The sequence below is a fragment of the Erythrolamprus reginae genome, chromosome 1 (assembly GCF_031021105.1).
Source record: "Erythrolamprus reginae isolate rEryReg1 chromosome 1, rEryReg1.hap1, whole genome shotgun sequence".
Lineage (NCBI taxonomy): Eukaryota > Metazoa > Chordata > Lepidosauria > Squamata > Dipsadidae > Erythrolamprus > Erythrolamprus reginae.
This window is the reverse complement of record NC_091950.1, coordinates 120,533,223-120,551,873: the sequence shown is the minus strand read 5'-3', so window position 1 is coordinate 120,551,873 and position 18,651 is coordinate 120,533,223. Positions and strand designations below refer to the sequence as shown.

At 38.7% G+C, this 18,651-nt stretch overlaps 1 protein-coding gene across 2 annotated transcripts in view; it reads right to left on the bottom strand.

Annotated features, from left to right (window-relative positions):
• The window catches only part of GALNT18 (polypeptide N-acetylgalactosaminyltransferase 18), a 424,313-nt gene that overhangs the window by 163,486 nt on the left and 242,176 nt on the right, over positions 1-18,651 (bottom strand). For both annotated transcript variants that reach the window (XM_070735536.1, XM_070735544.1), the window contains exon 2: positions 16,344-16,536. In XM_070735536.1, the coding sequence (XP_070591637.1) occupies positions 16,344-16,536 (193 nt within the window). The remainder of the gene's footprint in view (positions 1-16,343; positions 16,537-18,651) is intronic.

Sequence of the window (18,651 nt, the reverse complement as noted above, 5' to 3'; positions counted from 1 at the left end):
AAACCAACTTTTAATATGCCTTCATTTGTCAATATCAGTGCATTAGTAAAGAACATTTAAAAGCATAAAGGTTTAGATTACCCGTATGATTTTAAAAACGAGAAAAAATATTGCATATTAAGAGTATTTCCAAAAGGTCAAGGTATAATGCAGGTATAATGCTTTCACATTGTTGTTTGAGCATCTTCTAATATAGAGCTAACAATCTTTCTGATTTCTTTTTTCCTTTTATTCTCAGACAAAACATTAGCCTTTACCATTATCTTTGTCATTTAAATGTTAATATACAGTACTTTATTGAAAGCCAAAGCAAAAATTGCATATAAATTACCTTTATTCTTTTATAATAACAGTGGAGACCTAGTCTTCCACCGAAAAGTGGAAGATTGAGGAATCCTCAATCTAAGTATTGTACTGGCAGTTCTGTGTTAGCAAAAAATTCAGAAGAGAAGGATTTAAGGGTAGTGATTTCTGACAGTCTCAAAATGGGTGAGCAGTGTGGTTGGGCGAGAGGAAAAGCAAGTAGGATGCTTGGCTGCATAGCTAGAGGTATAACAAGCAGGAAGAGGGAGATTGTGATCCCGCTATATAGAGCGCTGGTGAGACCACATTTGGAATACTGTGTTCAGTTATGGAGACCTCACCTACAAAAAGATATTGACAAAATTGAACGGGTCCAAAAACGGGCTACAAGAATGGTGGAAGGTCTTAAGCATAAAACGTATCAGGAAAGACTTCATGAACTCAATCCGTATAGTCTGGAGGACAGAAGGAAAAGGGGAGACATGATCGAAACATTTAAATATGTTAAAGGGTTAAATAAGGTTCAGGAGGGAAGTGTTTTTAATAGGAAAGTGAACACAAGAACAAGGGGACACAATCTGAAGTTAGTTGGGGGAAAGATCGAAAGCAACATGAGAAAATATTATTTTACTGAAAGAGTAGTAGATGCATGGAACAAACTTCCAGCAGACGTGGTAGATAAATCCACAGTAACTGAATTTAAACATGCCTGGGACAAACCTATATCCATCCTAAGATAAAATACAGGAAATAGTATAAGGGCAGACTAGATGGACCATGAGGTCTTTTTCTGCCGTCAGTCTTCTATGTTTCTATGTTTCTAAGTATTGTTCTGAAATCCTATCATCCCTTACACTGGTCATGCTGGTTTGAGGTTATGGATGTTAAAACTCAACAACACCTGGACCATCACATTTAAACTCCCTTTTTATGATCCAGCAATCTCTTAATTATTTGGGGTAGAGTGAGGGCAATTGGATGGAGCTAAGTGTTTAGTGGCTGGATGCCCTTCCTAATGACCCAAAGAGTTCACAGCAGCTATTTTTTCTTTGCGCCCTAGGAGAGAAATAACTGTTGCTATCTAGAATTGAACTCTCAACCTTCCAAGTGGGAGGCAAGTCACTACTAGACCACCCTGTGACTCATCTGGAGCATCACATTACTTGAACTGCTTTTTTAGGGTCCAAAATGGTATTAATGAGGGGAAATGCAGGGGTCATTTAGTGAGACATCATGAGTCTGTGACTTCTAACTTTCTTGTGATTTCCAACTTGACTTTACTGTCAGTGGGAAACTGACAGGAAATGTTAGAAATAATAATCATGTAACTATTTGCTGTAACGTTATAATTGTAAGCTGGATGCTGAGTGCCAAAAATTGAAATCACATAATTGTGAGGGTAATTGCAATGGCAGAACTCCAACAACCAGTAGCAACTACCACTCATTCATTGCCATTGTATTTTTAAATAGTCATTAAATGAGGACCACCAGTATTTTTGAATGCATAAGTAACCCCCATCCTCCTGCACATGTACATTTATAGGTCATGCTTTGGACAGTATCTGAGACCTACTTGCTATTTTTTTTTCATTTGGGCTTATGATTAAACTAGGAACTATGTAGTAATCAAGTTTCTGATTTCATCTAATACAATGAATGTTAGTTCATAAAAAGCCATATTTGTAGGAGATTACCTGAGCCCAAGAATGGGGGGAAATGCATCATGAGTCTGGAGTTCCAATGCCCCCAACAGAGATTTAAGTCGAGTCCCCTTGAAGTCTTATCTGCTTGACCAGTAGTAGTAGAACAGATTCTTGTTTATAGGTTTTATGAAATGAAATAAATTCACAGTGCTTTTCTGCTCTTGGTTTCTTGCGCCTGACAATATTAAGAATTTGTTTCCATAGCCCAGTCTTAAGCTACAGCTATATATTCTGCTTTTGGCTGCACACAATGAAAGGAGAAGTCTTTCTTTCTCTCCCCCCAAATTCTGCTCTCTTCCAGCCAGTGGTTGCTCTGTGAGTGTGCTTCCAACTCTATGATGACGGTCATTGGAGGCATCCCCTGCTCCTCTCCACTCTAATCTCCCCTCTGTCCCTCCACCTAAGCGCTGACTGACTGGAGCGCCCGCCAGCATGCCCGGGAAGCACTTCTGCCTTAAGAATCACCAGATGGGATGGCGACTGAGCTGGACTCTTCCTGAGGAGGGGAGCCTCGTAGGATCCTTGCCTGTATTCCCTTCATCCCAAAGGCCCTGCTTACTCTTCCCAGGAGCCAGAAGTGAGACACCAAGCAGCCATGCCGAGGGCAGCCCCAACAGACACACCTCGGCCAGTCTGGGCATGGTCAGTTGACCCTCAGGTGGCTGGCTGGGGTCTCCATAGGTGATAGCAGCAAGGACAGCAGCAACTTGAGTTCGGGCACAATTTGGGGGTGGCAGGTGGGGATGGGGCAGGGCAGGTTATGAGACATGCATCTTACTTGACTCTGGATGCTCCGCCATGGCTCTCTCTCCCTGCCAGTCTTTGCCGGGAAAATCACAAAAATGATGGAAAGAAGCACTACCTGAGCAAGCACAACTGGGGGTCATCTCTTCCTCGTCCCACCCTCCTTTCAGCTAAAGAAAGGTGGGAAGAGAAGAACCCCTTTAGTCACTGATGGGGGGATTGGCGGTGGGAAAGCAGGGGAGCCACCATTGCCTAATGGCAGAGGTGCAAAGAAAAACTTCTGGGGAGTGCAAGACGTTGTTAATTGTTTGCACTTGTGAGAAGTTTTTCTTTTCATTGCAAGGTCTTTCCCTGCACAAACAGGCTGAGAGAGAGAAGCAGCGGAGTTGCCAGATTCAAGTAAGATGTTCAGGCACAATTTGGGAGTGGCAGGTGGGGCAGGGAATGGGGCGGAGTGAGTTGCACATGCGTAAGTAGTTGGGGAGTGTTGGGCATAATACCAGGATATGTCTTATTATTATTAATAATAATAATAATAATAATAATAATAATAATTTATTAGATTTGTATGCCGCCCCTCTCCGAAGACTCGGGGCAGCTCACAACAATAATAAAAACAATGTTACAGTGGAACAAATCTAATATTAAAAAAGAAAAACATATAAAACCCCATCGTTTAAAACCAAACAACACATACATACCAAACATAAAATATAAAAGCCTGGGGAAGGTGTCTCAGTTCCCCCATTCCTGGCGATATAGGTGGGTCTTGAGTAATTTACGAAAGACAAGGAGGGTGGGGGCAGTTCTAATCTCCGGGGGGGGGAGTTGATTCCAGAGGGCCAGGGCCACCACAGAGAAGGCTCTTCCCCTGGGGCCCGCCAAACGACATTGTTTAGTCGATGGGACCCAGAGGAGGCCAACTCTGTGGGACCTTATAGGTCGCTGGGATTCGTGCGGTAGCAGGTGGTTCCAGAGATACTCTGGTCCAATGCCATGTAGGGCTTTAAAGGTCATAACCAACACTTTGAAATGTGACCGGAAACTGATCGGCAGCCAGTGCAGGCCACGGAGTGTTGTAGAAACGTGGGCGAATCTAGGAAGCCCCAGGATGGCTCTCGCGGCCACATTCTGCACGATCTGAAGTTTCTGAACACTTTTCAAAAATATCCCCATGTAGAGAGCGTTATTATAGAAAAACACAGGTTATATATGTATGAATGTATTTATGTATGTATGTATGATGTTGTAATTGAAGAACCATAGTTTCTTAGCTTAATTGCTTAAGGGGCATGCCTAAGCGCACTATTGTGCCTACTGTCCCTGTCCTTCTGTCCTATTATCCTTTTTATCACTTCTTTATGCATTGTTATGTTAATAAAAACTATAATTCTATACTTGTTTGACAAATATAATAAATAAATAAACTTATTTTTTTCTTTTGGCCAATAAATGGTGTTGGCCTATTCACTGCTTCAATATTGTTTCCCAAAAGGTATTTAGGAGCAAAGTTGAGAATATAGTATCTGTCTGCAACTCTTAAAAGCAGCTGTACAACTCCCCAGTACTCTGCAGTTTAATTTCATAACTGCCATATGATCTGAGAAAAGGATGTAGCTGCTTTAAAGAGCTGCTTAGCAGTGCTATTGTTTACTTTCTCTGAGCTCTGCATTCATTTTGAAAATCTAATTTGAAGCACTGCATGCCTCTAAACCAGTGATGGCAAACCTTTTTCTTCCTCGGGTGCCAAAAGGACGTGTGCACATGCTCCCCCATACATGAATGCATAACCTCCCACTCTGTCCCTTTCCCCCATGCATGTGCACAGGCCTTACTGAAGCTTCTGGATTTCTGGTAGGCCCGTTGGGCCTTTTTTTTGCTCTCCCCAGGCTTCAGGAGTCTTTCCTGAAGCCTGGGGAGGGTGAAAATGGCCCAACCGGCCTACCTGAAGTTTGTTTCCAAACTTCCAGTAGGCCCGTTGGGTCCGTTTTTCACCATCCATAGGTTACAGAGGCTTTCCTGAAGCCTGGGGTGTGTGTGTGAAAATGGCCTCCCCACACCCTCCAGAAAATGAAAATCAGATGGAGCTGACATAAGGCAATGCCTTGCGATGGCTAAGATATGGCTCTTTGGGCCACCTGTGGCATATGTGCCACAGGTTTGCCATCACAGCTCTAAAATGTGGCTTTAGGATATTTTTGTGAAACAAGGGATAATATAAATTTTCTACTTTGCTTGCACTGTACACGGGAAGCCAAGATATTGTCTACACTGAACTCATATATCATCTGTTCGGAGCAAGATATATTAGCCAAAATGTGTATGGAATGCAGAATCCAGAAAAAGAAATTAACTTATGTTCAGAGTGGGGACTGTGACAACCCCAGGCAGGAGTTGACTACTGCGGCGCAGAGATCCGTAGACTTGCCTAAACTCCTCACCGAAGAAGAGCCGACTCTACAAACCGTAATTAAATTAGCACAGACCGCGGAAGCAGCCGACGCAGCGGCAAGAGAATTAAAAGAGCACGGAAGGCGAGAAATCATTGCCAAAATCAACGCCGAGTCTCCCAGCGCCGTGGGCACAAACGACCATCCTCTAGTTTAACAACATAAGTCTTGGGTGCATTTTGCTTAACAATAATTCCCTTCATCCAGTTTACATTTCCATCAAAACATTTTACATATACATTTTGTCCCAAATACATTTCTCTTTCTGGTTTCATACACATTTGGTTATTATTGACACAGAACCTTGGATTTAACCTGTCTAATGGTGACCTCAACTTCCTTCCCATCAATAACTCAGCAGGGCTTACATGTGTGTGCGAGTTAGGGGTGATGTGCTGGGTTAGAAGGAATTGGTCCAAGTTTTGTTGCACATCCATGAATAAGATCGTTTATCAAATGAACCTCAAAAAAATGCTTACATTCAAACGGAATGTTCAAGACTCTTTCTTAATTGATATTTTTCTTATTTCCTATAGCCTTATTACTTTCTAACTGATTTTGAGTTTATTCTTATAGCAGTGGTTCTAACAACTTCTTTACCACTCATTCAGTCATCTTATTCTATCCACCATTGTATCTTTTATCTGTAGCCTATACTATGTCTTGACACATCCAACACAAACTTCCTGAGTTTCCCCTTTGCAATAGAAGTCAACCAGCGCATCAACCAATTCTCATATTTGCAACCAGCCCAAAAGCACATTTTGTTTGGTTTAAGACACATTTGTATTGATTCAGGTTGCAAAAGTGAGCTTTAAAAAAAAGGAAAAAGCCTTTAAAAAAGTTTTGAAAAGAGAAATATCAGAACTTTCTCAACCGTATTCTAGCCATGTAACAAATCCTAGAGGAGCAGAGACCTATTTTAGTTTATGTAGCACACTGGCTTTTATATGCAAATGCTGCATTTCATTTCAAATGCAAAGGTAAACATTATTGGGGAGAAAAAACCCCCAAGTCTCTGTGATGGAAAAAGAGAAGTTTATATTGGCTGGTCTCTTTATTCCATACATCCTCACTGGGAATGGATCATATGCCTCATTCACTTTCCCTTTGTTCTCTTCGACTACAGCATTTCTCCAAAATTTATGTTAGTTGAAAATGTTATCTCTGCCATACAGGGCACTATAGGGAATCCAATCAGGAGCAGAGAGTTATTATCCAGCTGAACTAAAATAATAAGTGTGCTTCTGGACAAATGTAGATTCTTAACTCTACAATTAATACTTGGCAACATTTTCTTCAAGGTGAAATCTAGATAACCGCGTTCCCTACACCATATACATCCTGAGTTGAGCCTGTACATCAGTTAATATTGCCAGGCCGACATCTAATTTCATAATGAATAGAGAGGCTATTTTACTCTCATCGTGACATTTATCAAACCTCTTGAGTTTTATCAAACAGATTTGTCTCACGCAGTTTCCACAATTTGTTGGCCATTACAAAAAAAAAGGTTCGTATTAAAATTAATATTGCCTCAACGCTATGGACTTTGACTTTCTTATATGATAAAAGGTAAAGGTAAAAGTTCCCTTCACACATATGTGCTAGTCATTCCCTACTCTAGGGGGCGGTGCTCATCTCCATTTCAAAGGCGAAGAGCCAGCGCTGTCTCATGACAATTCTGTGGTCATATGGCTGGTAAGACTAAATGCAGAAGGCGCTGTTATCTTCCCACCAAGGTGGTCCCTATTTTTCTACGTGCATTTCTAGATGTTTTCAAACTGCTAGATTGTCAGAAGTTGGGATAAATAACAGGAGCTTACTTTATTATGTGGCACCAGGGATTCAAACTGCTGAACTGCCAACCTTTCTGATCAACAAGTGTGCAATAGGGTTGATATTCCTGGAGGCGTCTGTAATATGGTAAATGATTTAGCTTTACTAGATAAATGGTCAAAGCAAAGGAAAATGCAGTTTAATGTTTCCAAATGTAAAATAATGCACTTGGGGAAAAGGAATCCTCAATCTGAGTATTGTATTTGCAGTTCTGTGTTAGCAAAAACTTCAGAAGAAAAGGATTTAGGGGTAGTGATTTCTGACAGTCTCAAAATGGGTGAACAGTGCAGTCAGGTGGTAGGGAAAGCAAGTAGGATGCTTGGCTGCATAGCTAGAGGTAAAACAAGCAGGAAGAGGGAGATTGTGATCCCGCTATATAGAATGCTGCTGAGACCACATTTGGAATACTTTGTTCAGTTCTGGAGACCTCATCTACAAAAAGATATTGACAAAATTGAACGGGTCCAAAGACGGGCTACAAGAATGGTGGAAGGTCTTAAGCATAGAACATATCAGGAAAGACTTAATGAAATCAATCTGTATAGTCTGGAGGACAGAAGGAGAAGGGGGGACATGATCAAAACATTTAAATATGTTAAAGGGTTAAATAAGTTTCAGGAGGGAAGTGTTTTTAAAAGGAAAGTGAACACAAGAACAAGGGGACACAATCTGAAGTTAGTTGGGGAAAAGATCAAAAGCAACATGAGAAAATATTATTTTACTGAAAGAGTAGTAGATCCTTGGAACAAACTTCCAACAGACGTGGTAGATAAATCCACAGTAACTGAATTTAAACATGCCTGGGATAAACATATATCTATCCTAAGATAAAATACAGAAAATAGTATAAGGGCAGACTAGATGGACCATGAGGTTTTTTTCTGCCGTCAGACTTCTATGTTTCTATGTAACAAGCTCAGCATCTTAGCCACGGAGCCACTGTGTCTCCTAACTTGTATGTCTAAAAGTGGATTTTTAAGTGACATCTGTAACCCATATTCATGCTCCACGTAAGTCCCTTATGATTTGGGCAGCAGGCATAGGAAATGAGAACTGATTCTCAGAGGTATCATATTATCCTTAAGTGGAGAGAGCTACTAGTCACTGTTTGCTTTCCAAACTCAATTAGGAAGTTTGTCCTGGTATACAAAGGCTTCCATGGCTTAGTTGCAGGATTTCTGTTGATCCACCTTCTTTCCTAAAGCCCGCTGCATCTATCAGATATTCTGTGGAGTACTTTTTAAAGGTCTCAGGTTATGTATATTTAAAATGCCAGCCAATTCTGCTTTTTCAAAAATGGAAAACTGTAGGGATTTACATTTTGAACAAACAATTGCCAGAACTGAAGCAAGCCCTTTCCTCTAAACTCTATTATTTTCACTCAAGGGTTTTAGAGATCTATGCTGTTGTTTCATAGTTGTTTACATGTGGTTTTTAAGGTTTACATATTTGTATAAAAAAAATTACTTAGAACCATTTCATTAAATGTGATTAGTATGTGTGATCTTGACTCAGCCACAGAAATGTGTCGTTGTTTGATTGCACATTTGGGATCTACCATAGGATTCTTAAAGAAAGAATTACTGGAAGATCCTTATAATGTATTTCCACTTACTCAAAGTATTATTTTATGATCGTCTAATGGGTTCAGTGTATGTGTTTCATATCTACTTGAAACTCATATAATGCATTTTGTTTTTTTGATTTTGGTATCTTTAAGTCAGACTTGACCCCTGTTACTTGGACAAATCATTCAAGTTTTCTTTGCTTTGAAGGCTTGTGGAAGTAGTATGCCATTGCTGCTTCTTAGGGCTAAAAGAAAGTGACTGGCACAAGATGGCTTCATGTCTAATGTGGTTCTGGATTTTCCCACTGCCTGTTCACTCAGGGATGCACTGTACATGCGGGCGCATGTTGCTTGCCACCTGGGTGGGTAATGTGCGGCTATGTGCACTCATGTATAATACTATAAAATAGCTTCTGCACATGCACAGAAGCAAAAAAAAAATAGCAGTGCCCATGGCACCACTGAGAGAACTGGCTTGACGTTGTAAAAGGCCTTAGTTGCTGCTGGTTCTAACAACCCCAAGTTACTAATGATTCTATAGAACCAGCCTGAACCAGAAGGAACCCACCTTTGACTAAACTGGCTACTGCCGGTAAGTATATGATTTTGTTTATTATTTTCAGTTTCTTTACAGAAAGGATTCTTATCAAATTACATGGAGACTTAGTTACAATGTCTGTATTACAGTTTCTCGCACAACAATTTTCCTTCTTTTCTTCATGAAAACTATAGCTGTTTACTACTTAGTATTTATTTGAAATCCCTATTTCTAATAAAAAAAATTCCCCATTTCCTCCCTATAATATTGTGGCGTTACTTCTTCCAATCTAAATTTTTATAGTGAGAACGATAAAACCTAAAAACTGAAAATCTTAGGGACTCATAATTTGATAATGGAAGCACAGATGTCTTGTTAACACTAGGCTTTTTCTAAATTAATTTACATTTTTTAAGAGAAGACAGATTGTTCAGAAACATGTTGTTAAACAGATACAGACTGGAATGAATATCTAATAGGTATAGTATGTTTCAAATACCTTTTCCTACTATTCTCAAGTAGACCAATACTTTTATTTTACTTGAGATATGAACAGCAGCTCACCAGACATATGCCTTGAACAAAAGGTAGTTTCTTTCAGTGATTTTACCTGTATAACAGAAGCAATACTACAGCATGCATTAGATACATAGAGTCTTCTCATGATCAATTCCATAGTGTGATAATCACTGAAACAAAGTTGTCATTGTCTTCTATTTCCTCTTAGGGTTTGTCCCACTTGATTACACATCTGCTAGTTTCCAGTCTGCATGCCATTTCACACAGCCTGCAGCGTCTCTTCAATTGAGCTTCACAAAGCATGCATCATCTTTTAATCAGTCAAGTTAGCACAGTTTGGGTTGTTTCTTTGGCCCGCAATTTTCTACATTTCATAGAATATTTTTTTGGATATGGAATTGTTGCTGCGAGGCATGATTATTGCATTTTTTTTCCAACTAGGAAGGCAAAACTAAAAGTTTTCTGTATATGCTATGATTTTGTCATAACTATTGCCCCCCTCAGAGCGGGTTCGCAACTTGGGCGTCCTCCTCGATCCACAGCTGACTTTAGAACACCATCTTTCAGCTGTGGCGAGGGGGGTGTTTGCCTGGTGCATCAGTTGAGCCCCTACTTGGACAGGGAGTCACAATCACTGCAATGGTCTCTACATGGGGTTACCTTTGAAGAGTGTTCAGAAACTTCAAATCATCCAAAATGCAGCCGCGTGAGCGGTTATGGGCCTTCCATGGCATACCCATATTTTTCCTACTTTTCCATCACTCTGCGGACTGCATTGGCTGCCAACTAGTTTTGGGATGCAATTCAAAGTGTTGGTTATGACCTATAAAGCCCTACATAGCATCGGGCCAGATTATCTCTGGGACCGACTTCTGCCGCATGAATCCCAGCGACCAGTTAGGTCCCACAGAGTCGGCCTTCTCCAGGTCCTATTGACTGGACAATGTTGCTTGGTGGGACCGAGGGGAAGAGACTTCTCTGTGGGGGGGCCGGCCCTCTGGAATCAGCTCCCCCCAGAGATTTCCACTGCCCCCACCCTCCTCGCCTTCCATAAAAGTTTAAAGACCTATTTATGCCGCCAGGCCTGGGGCCATTAGATCTTAGCCCCCGGCTGACAAACTTAATATGTTTTGTTGTGTGAATGGCAATGAATGATTTTAAATTTTATTACAGTTTTTAAACTTTTGTAATTATATTAATTGAATTTTTAGATATGTATACGGTATATTGTTTTTGACATGTTGTGAGCCGTCCCGAGTCCTCAATATCCAATGTTGTGGTTGGCTCTGGCCCAACTCCTGCCTCAAGGAATCTGGAGGTGGATGTGGGGGAAACATCCACATACCACAGGCCTATTTTGCTCCCGACAGAATCTCCCGACGAAGGCTCCTCTGATGAAGGAAGCGTGAGTAGCAGGGAAGAGGGGAGTTTGGCAGACAGCCCAGGAGGAGATCAATCATCCTTATCATCCCTGGATTCTGAACAAGAACTTATGACAGACCTACACATGCGTAGAGTGATGTATAGGAGAGAACAACTGAAGGATTATTACAGGAGATAAGTGAGGCCACCTGTGGTTGGGTGGGGCTGCTGTAATTAGTGCTACAGATAAAAAGAGTAGCGTGCTGGTTTAGCCTTGTGGAAGTTTATCTGCTTCATAGTTTCATTAAGATCGTGGTTTTGCTGTTTCCCTGTTCAAGACTGTGTGTGGACTTTCTGGACTTTGGAATTGGACTCAATTTCTCAGTTACTGGGTGAGAAATTGGATTGCATTTAACCTGTGCCTTGTGTGTACCAGAAAATCCCTTTGACATTTAAAAAGGGAGTTTTTTCTGCTTTTCTGTTGATAAAGACTTTTGGTTTTCCTTCTATTGTGTGGTGTGTGTCTTTTGGGACTAATTACCCCGTAATTATGGGCGGTTGGGACACGCTGGCAGAACGATCCAATATCCAAAATCCAATACCTAATAAATAAATAAATAACTAGATTTAGCCTGGTTATGTGGCCAGCAATTCTACCCATGTGGTCTTCATCACTAGCCAATATTCCACTGCATGCATTGCTTTAGATCAATGACTTTTCAGCAGACCTTACATTTCAGATGCACACAGTTGTTATTTTGCAAAGTGCCATTCCATCCAGGCACTATTACTGACCCATATTTGAGCATCCAACAGTGATTAGAAGTCATGAATGGGTAGTTGAACTGGGTCATCTTATTTGATTCAGTACTAACAGTTGGACTGAGCCATATGTCTGGACACTACATTCAAAGTATTTAGCCTTCATTATATTGAAGTTCATTATAACATTGTTAAGACACATCTTCCATTCCTATATCAAAAAAAACCTGAATGCACAAATTATCACATTAATCAAGAAGAAAACCTTCTACCCACAAAATCCACCTGTGACTTCTGTAACTTTGTAAACAACCAACTCAAATACTCAGGATCCATCCCACCCCTTAAAGGACTTGTACAGATAACAACAATGAAACCATTAAAGCCAACCTTCTTCGGCTCAGTCTTTGTAAACTTTGTGCCCAATATTTCCTAATAGTACCACAAATAATTACAATCTAACACAAATTGATTTTATAGAAGATACTGTTGAAAAGGCATTACGCAACCTAAAACCCTCTCTATCTATTGGACCTGATGGGTTATGTGCATACTTCTTAAAAAAGCTCTCCACAGCTTTAGCTGAACTTCTAAGCATAATCTTTGATAAATCTTTCAGGACTAGTTCCTTACCCAAATTATGGTCACTAGCCACAGTCATTCTCTCTCACACCACTGCCTTTCATGGACACAAAAACTTTCAATTACAACACCCATTAAGTTTTATTTTTCATCTTATAAAGTATCAGTTTTCTACATGTGTACAGTATATGAAACAGATATATTAATAAGATTTAGCACAGTTAAAAGGTGTGTCTTCATTAACAATTAAAACACAATATCAGCTAGAACTGGGATATCAAGAAGAAATATGCTTTTAGATGCACTGTAAACTAATGTAAAAAAAGATGTGGATATTTTTAAATAAAAAGTAACTTTTTTAATCATTGCCTTTTGAGATAAGATGAGCTACTACTTTTTAAAAAATGGTCTTTTAATAGTCCAAGACAATTCCCTCCTATTCTATTGCATTCTAGAATTTTTAAAATTCCCTCAGAAAGCAAAAGATACCAGAACCTCAGCATTAACTTTTAATAGAAAAGCATAGATATGAACTCAACATTATAATTAATTATAAGTTGGAAAGCTAGTTATGGGTGAGAAGACTGCATATTGTTAAGAGCTTCAAGGATTGTAGGACAATGCAGTATCATGCCACTGAAGAGAATAGGATCAGCATATTTAAGCCTTTTTTTGCAGAGAGAGCCAAACACACCTATTGTACTTTACTTATTTCATTTTTTAAAAACCAGAAAAATAAAATTATGTAAAAATAACTACTTGCCAAAAACATTGGTGGTAGGATATGTTGGAACGCAACTTTCCATGCACTGCCTCCTGCACCACGGCATCTGATGACTCCTAGGCAATGGTGAAATCTAAAAATTTCCCTACCAGTTTTGTGGGCATGGCTTGGTGGGTGTGGCTTGGTGGTCATGTGACTGGGTGGGTGTGGCCAACTCAATGTCACTTACATCAAGGGGTGCCTCATCTGGGCCCTCCCTTCCCAGCCATTCCTTGTCACACCCAGCCTCCATTTATCTATAGGTCTGTAAAAATGTTGTTCACCTTTTTCAATTTTATTATCTACATACTATAGATGTAATTTCCTGGACCACCAAAAGGAGGAAATAGAATAGAATAGAATAGAATTCTTTATTGGCTAAGTGTGATTGGACACACAAGGAATTTTCTTTGGTGCACGACACAGCAATCTGCTCTGCCGTGAGAATCAGCTGAACTAATAAACAACAGCATATAGGAGATGTGAGAGAATGGGGAGGGAAGGTGGGTGGGGCCAATCAAAATTTCCCCTATCAGTTCTTTGAACCAATCAAAATTTCCCCTGCCCAGATGCCGAATACGGAAATATCTGAAAGACTCTGTTCTTCCTCATTTAAAAGAGATACAGTACATGAGTGGTCCATCCTATATAACATGGCTTCTAAACTGGACTACAATCGTTTATGTTTCTTTTCAGTTATGTTCCCTTCTTTATTCTATTATCTCTGACCTGCATGGATCAAATCACTCTCTTTCCATAAAGGAAGAGAGCGACGTTACAAACCCTTTACAATAGATAGCTTTAAGAAGGCAATAGAAAACCAATTGTCCCTGGTTGTGTCCATTAGAAGTTAAGTTTTATTCACAAGAGCCTTTACATTAATATTCTAAGGAACATATTTCTATTTTCCTATGAAGTATACATTTTTATTTTTGGTTTTGGTTAATTGCAATGTATTGTTCTATTTGCATAGTAACACAAAGCTTGAAGTTAAGAGTTGGAAAATTATACTTCTTTATGATGCTTCTATTGCTCTCAGCATCTTTCTGTACCTTGTCCATAGTTATCTTTTTGGAGAGGCTGTCTAAATTAGGTGCGGATGGAAGAACTTTGCAATGTTTCAATTTAGAAAGCTTTCTCCCCAAAGATGAGATTTCTACTCAGCCCTGTGGCATTTATACTGTGGAGTTCCACACACGATTCTATTTTATTCCAAAATGATAGCTTTACCAAATAGCTGAGTGAAATAATCCAGAGATTTATTGTCATCAGTATGCTGATAACATGCCAGTCTACCTCTCCTTTTTATCAAATATGAAGGAGGAAGGGAGGAGGAAGAGAAGGAGGAGGAAGAAGAGGAAGAGGGATAAAGATTTAATACTTGTCTGAGAGCCAAAAACTGAAGATCTGCTCAAACAGGAAATAATTGCTGTCATTATTATATTATATTATATTATATTATATTATATTATATTATATTATATTATATTATTATATTATATTATCTAGGTGAAACAAACTTATACAGAGATTACTTTGCCAAGCACATAAAAAAAAGACTCACAATCCATCACACAACATCCCCCAGCATCCAACATCCCCCAATAACAAAACAATATACCACACACCACCAACCAAGACTAGGTAAGCATCCCCTCTACTTTCTCAATCCAATCCAATCCTAATCTCAAATGCAAACTAATCAATGCAAGAATGCCCAAATTCCTACTACTAATAAATAAACCTTCGACATTATTTTGTCTGTGAAACATGGCCAAACTCATCTCTCCCTGACTGCATCATCACAGCAAGAAAGTAACTTGTCTTCTGGTTCGACTGTGAAACCCGCAAAGAAAGTGGAGTAGCTATATTCTACAAAAGACACTAAACCTAAAAAATATCCAAGTTATACATGATCTCACCCTTTCTGAAACCATCGTCTGTGATCTGTCCTTAAGTATCACACTTTACTTCCTACTTTGCGACAAAGACCCAGACTACGACATCACACATGTGAACAAATTAACCTCACTGCTAACATGAGCAGCTTCCTGCCCATACCTCCTTATCCTTCTTGGAGACCTCAATTTACCACTCATTAACTGGACCCTAAATGAATGCATGACTGAACCCATCCATGCAATCCTATACAACGCTGTTACCAATCTAGGACTCAACCAACTAGTAATAAACAATATTAGACTAAATAACTGCCTTGATCACATATTCTGCAATAGCAAAAGTGCAATTTATGGGCTACAAATAAAAAAAACCCTTTTCCAACAGCGACCACAGCATGATAGACTTCAGCCTCAATCTACACCATTGCAAGAATCACCTTAATAATGGGACATTCAAGTACAATTTTTTAAAAAGGCAATTATGAACTCATAGATGCTGACCTTTCAACTCTTGACTGGCAAACTCTGGCTGTAACATTGCTGATAACCTCTATAACATCTTCTCAAAGTCAAAAGAACTATCAGATCACAAGTACCTCTAATAACCACCATAACCAAGAAAAACAAACTGCCTTAGAGATTATAAAATATCTTCTATCAGCTTGTTAAAGTACTATGTATCATTCTACCTGAACACAAAAAAACTTGCTTCACTAACCCATTTTTAATGGTAATTTTTAATCAGAATCACTATACATACATGCATACAAATCTATTAAACAAACAAACAAACAAACAAACAAATAAGTAAATAAATACAGTTGTCACCAGAACCAAAATGCTGTATATGTTTTTGTCATTGTTTTAGATTTTTTTAAAAAAGCCCTGGAAACATCCTTCTTCAGCTTTGAAGGATGATGTGCAATATTTTTAGCACTTATTATTGCATTTACTTTAGAAAATAAACATAGGTAGTTATTAATAATGCTAATTTCATTATACCAAATTTCATACATTTAGTTTTCTGAAAGACTAGACTAGACTAGACTAGACTTTGGTCTAGATATTGGTCAAGTGTGATAGGACACACAAGGAATTTGTCTTGGTGCATATGTTTTCAGTGTACACAAAAGAAAAGATACATATAATTTATAAATTATAGCTATAATTTCCAAACACAATACATTTTGACTAGATCATACCTGCAATTCTTCGTAATTTTCCATTAAAATAGAATATTATCTAGTCCTTTTTTACCTCCTCCTTTAGATAAAATATATCACGTGACTTCCAAAAGTTGCTCCTTACCCAGTAGGTCTAAAATCAGGCAAGGGTCTGTCTAGTGGCAAGCGATCACTCAGGTAAGCATTGTATCCATAATACTGGAACTGTTTAAGGGCAGTTCGTTGGTTCTCAGGGCTCAAATCCTGGCCCCAGTGAGCAAACAGGGATGAATCAATGAAGGCATCTGCAGGATTTTCTTCGGGTTTCAATGGTGCTTCTGTAAAAGCAAAAAAAACAAAAACAAATGATTGATGTAAGGAAGGAATCAATTTCAGCCAGAATTTAAAATGGTTACTTAGTGCAACTTTTATGGTTTACTAGGGATGTGTTGTACTTTATTATGAGACAGGGTGGTCCAGTGGTTAGAAGGCAGTATTGCAGGCTAACTCTGCCCACTTCTAGGAGTTTGATCCTGACTAACTCAAGGTTGACTCGGCTTTCCATTCTTCCGAGGTCGGTAAAATGGTGATCCAGATTGTTGGGGACAATATTCTGATATTGTAAACCATTCAGAGAGTACCGTAAAACAGTATGGAGCAGTATATAAGTCTAAGTGCTATTACTATTGCTATGATTGATTGATTGATTGATTGATTAGCAGGATCTTGTCACAAGTTGAATCTTGAATCTAGAGTACTCCTACTACACCTCTCTGCATCTTCTTAGAGAAGCTGAATTTTTTTCTGGTCTTACATTTCAGCTGAACAAGGAATATTCATATCTAAAGTTTAAGGAGGTTCCAGAAATGACAACTCAGAGCAAATTGGAGCAAGCAAGGAGGTATTTTATTTGAAACTCATTACTGTGTGAGCCAGGAAAATATGTTACTTTTTTAAGGAGACTCTGACTGATGAAATGTAATTGTAGCTTGTCAGCGGTTCCTTACCATAAAGGTATATTTTCAGGGAATCAAGCAACTGCCAGGAAAATGTCCAATTTCTTTAAAAGGTGCTAAACATGTGTAGCAGCGTGTCCATGTATCTCAAAGCACTTTTTCTTTTTTGGATTTGAATAGCACATATAGCATATGGCGATCAAGCTTTCTGAGATAAGCCAGCATCACTTACAAATTGCCATTCTAGCTAAGCAAACTATACCAAATTCAACTACAAGCATATAATTGTTTTATTTTATTAATACATTAATCTGAATATTCTAGTTTATTCATGTCAGATTTTATCAGGTTAATTATTGCAGTGATGTTTCACCATGCTGCCTTTTCCATTCTACATTCCTTAAAATCCCTCCACTGATCTTGGCATTGCATTGTAGTTCCTTTTCCCTGTATCACTGTAATTTTAGAGAACTAATCTTATAAGTATTATAATATCAATCAATCAGTCAATACATTATGGATCAGTAATCATTATATGAACACTTGGGCTGTGATTGATGCATTATCAATCTTTGTTTTAAAATTGTCTAGCAATCTGAAGATAACCACTCAGATACTTTTTAATTTAACCAGGGAATGTAGTTAATTAATATTCATTATGGAATAAAATTTTAATTTTTCAGAAATCCCATAGATATTCTTAAGAAAGGCTTCATGAAATGCAATAATGAAAGCACTTTTCTGTTTTAGAAAAAATACATTCATGTCCATTTTTAAAATGGAGGTCATTTTGATGAAAGGCGTTTTAAAAGGCAATCAAAATAGCCAGAAAAATAAGCAAGGCAAGAAAAGATAAAAGGCTCACTGCTGGATGGCATGACCAATCAATTCAGAATAAAGAAATATCCACTGTGTTATACATTCACAAGATCAATTATTAGATTACAGTATTTGAGAAGCAAAAGCAGGTACAATTTGCATTCCCTTTGAAGCCTTCTCTAATAAGGAAAACTAAGAGGGTTTTTGCTTCCACGCTACCTTTCCCACTGCTGAATAAAGACCCAAGATACCTAGTTTTATAAAATATCGCTATTATTTCAAAAAGTAAATTATATAAGCATATATTATCACCTTCTAAACTAATCTCTCAATGCATTTCGCTATGGGAAAAGATGAGAATAAACTGTGTGCTTCAATCCCCTGTGGATGAGCTAACAGAAAGGGTGAATATATTTTTAAAAGAGGAGGAAAGTGGAGGGACTTGAAATGCAAAATCTGTGTCAGATCATGAATAATCACGAGTGATACAAGGGTTTATATTGTGACTTCACATGTTACAAGTTGAAGCATTTCACATAATTTATTTCAAGAACTGTAAGATCTTTTGACATACTGGATCAACATACTGCAAGTGTGTATGTTGTGGACGTTGTTGGTGATGCAATCAATCTCATGTTAATTATCACAAAAAACCTCCAGTACAAATCTAAATCTGTC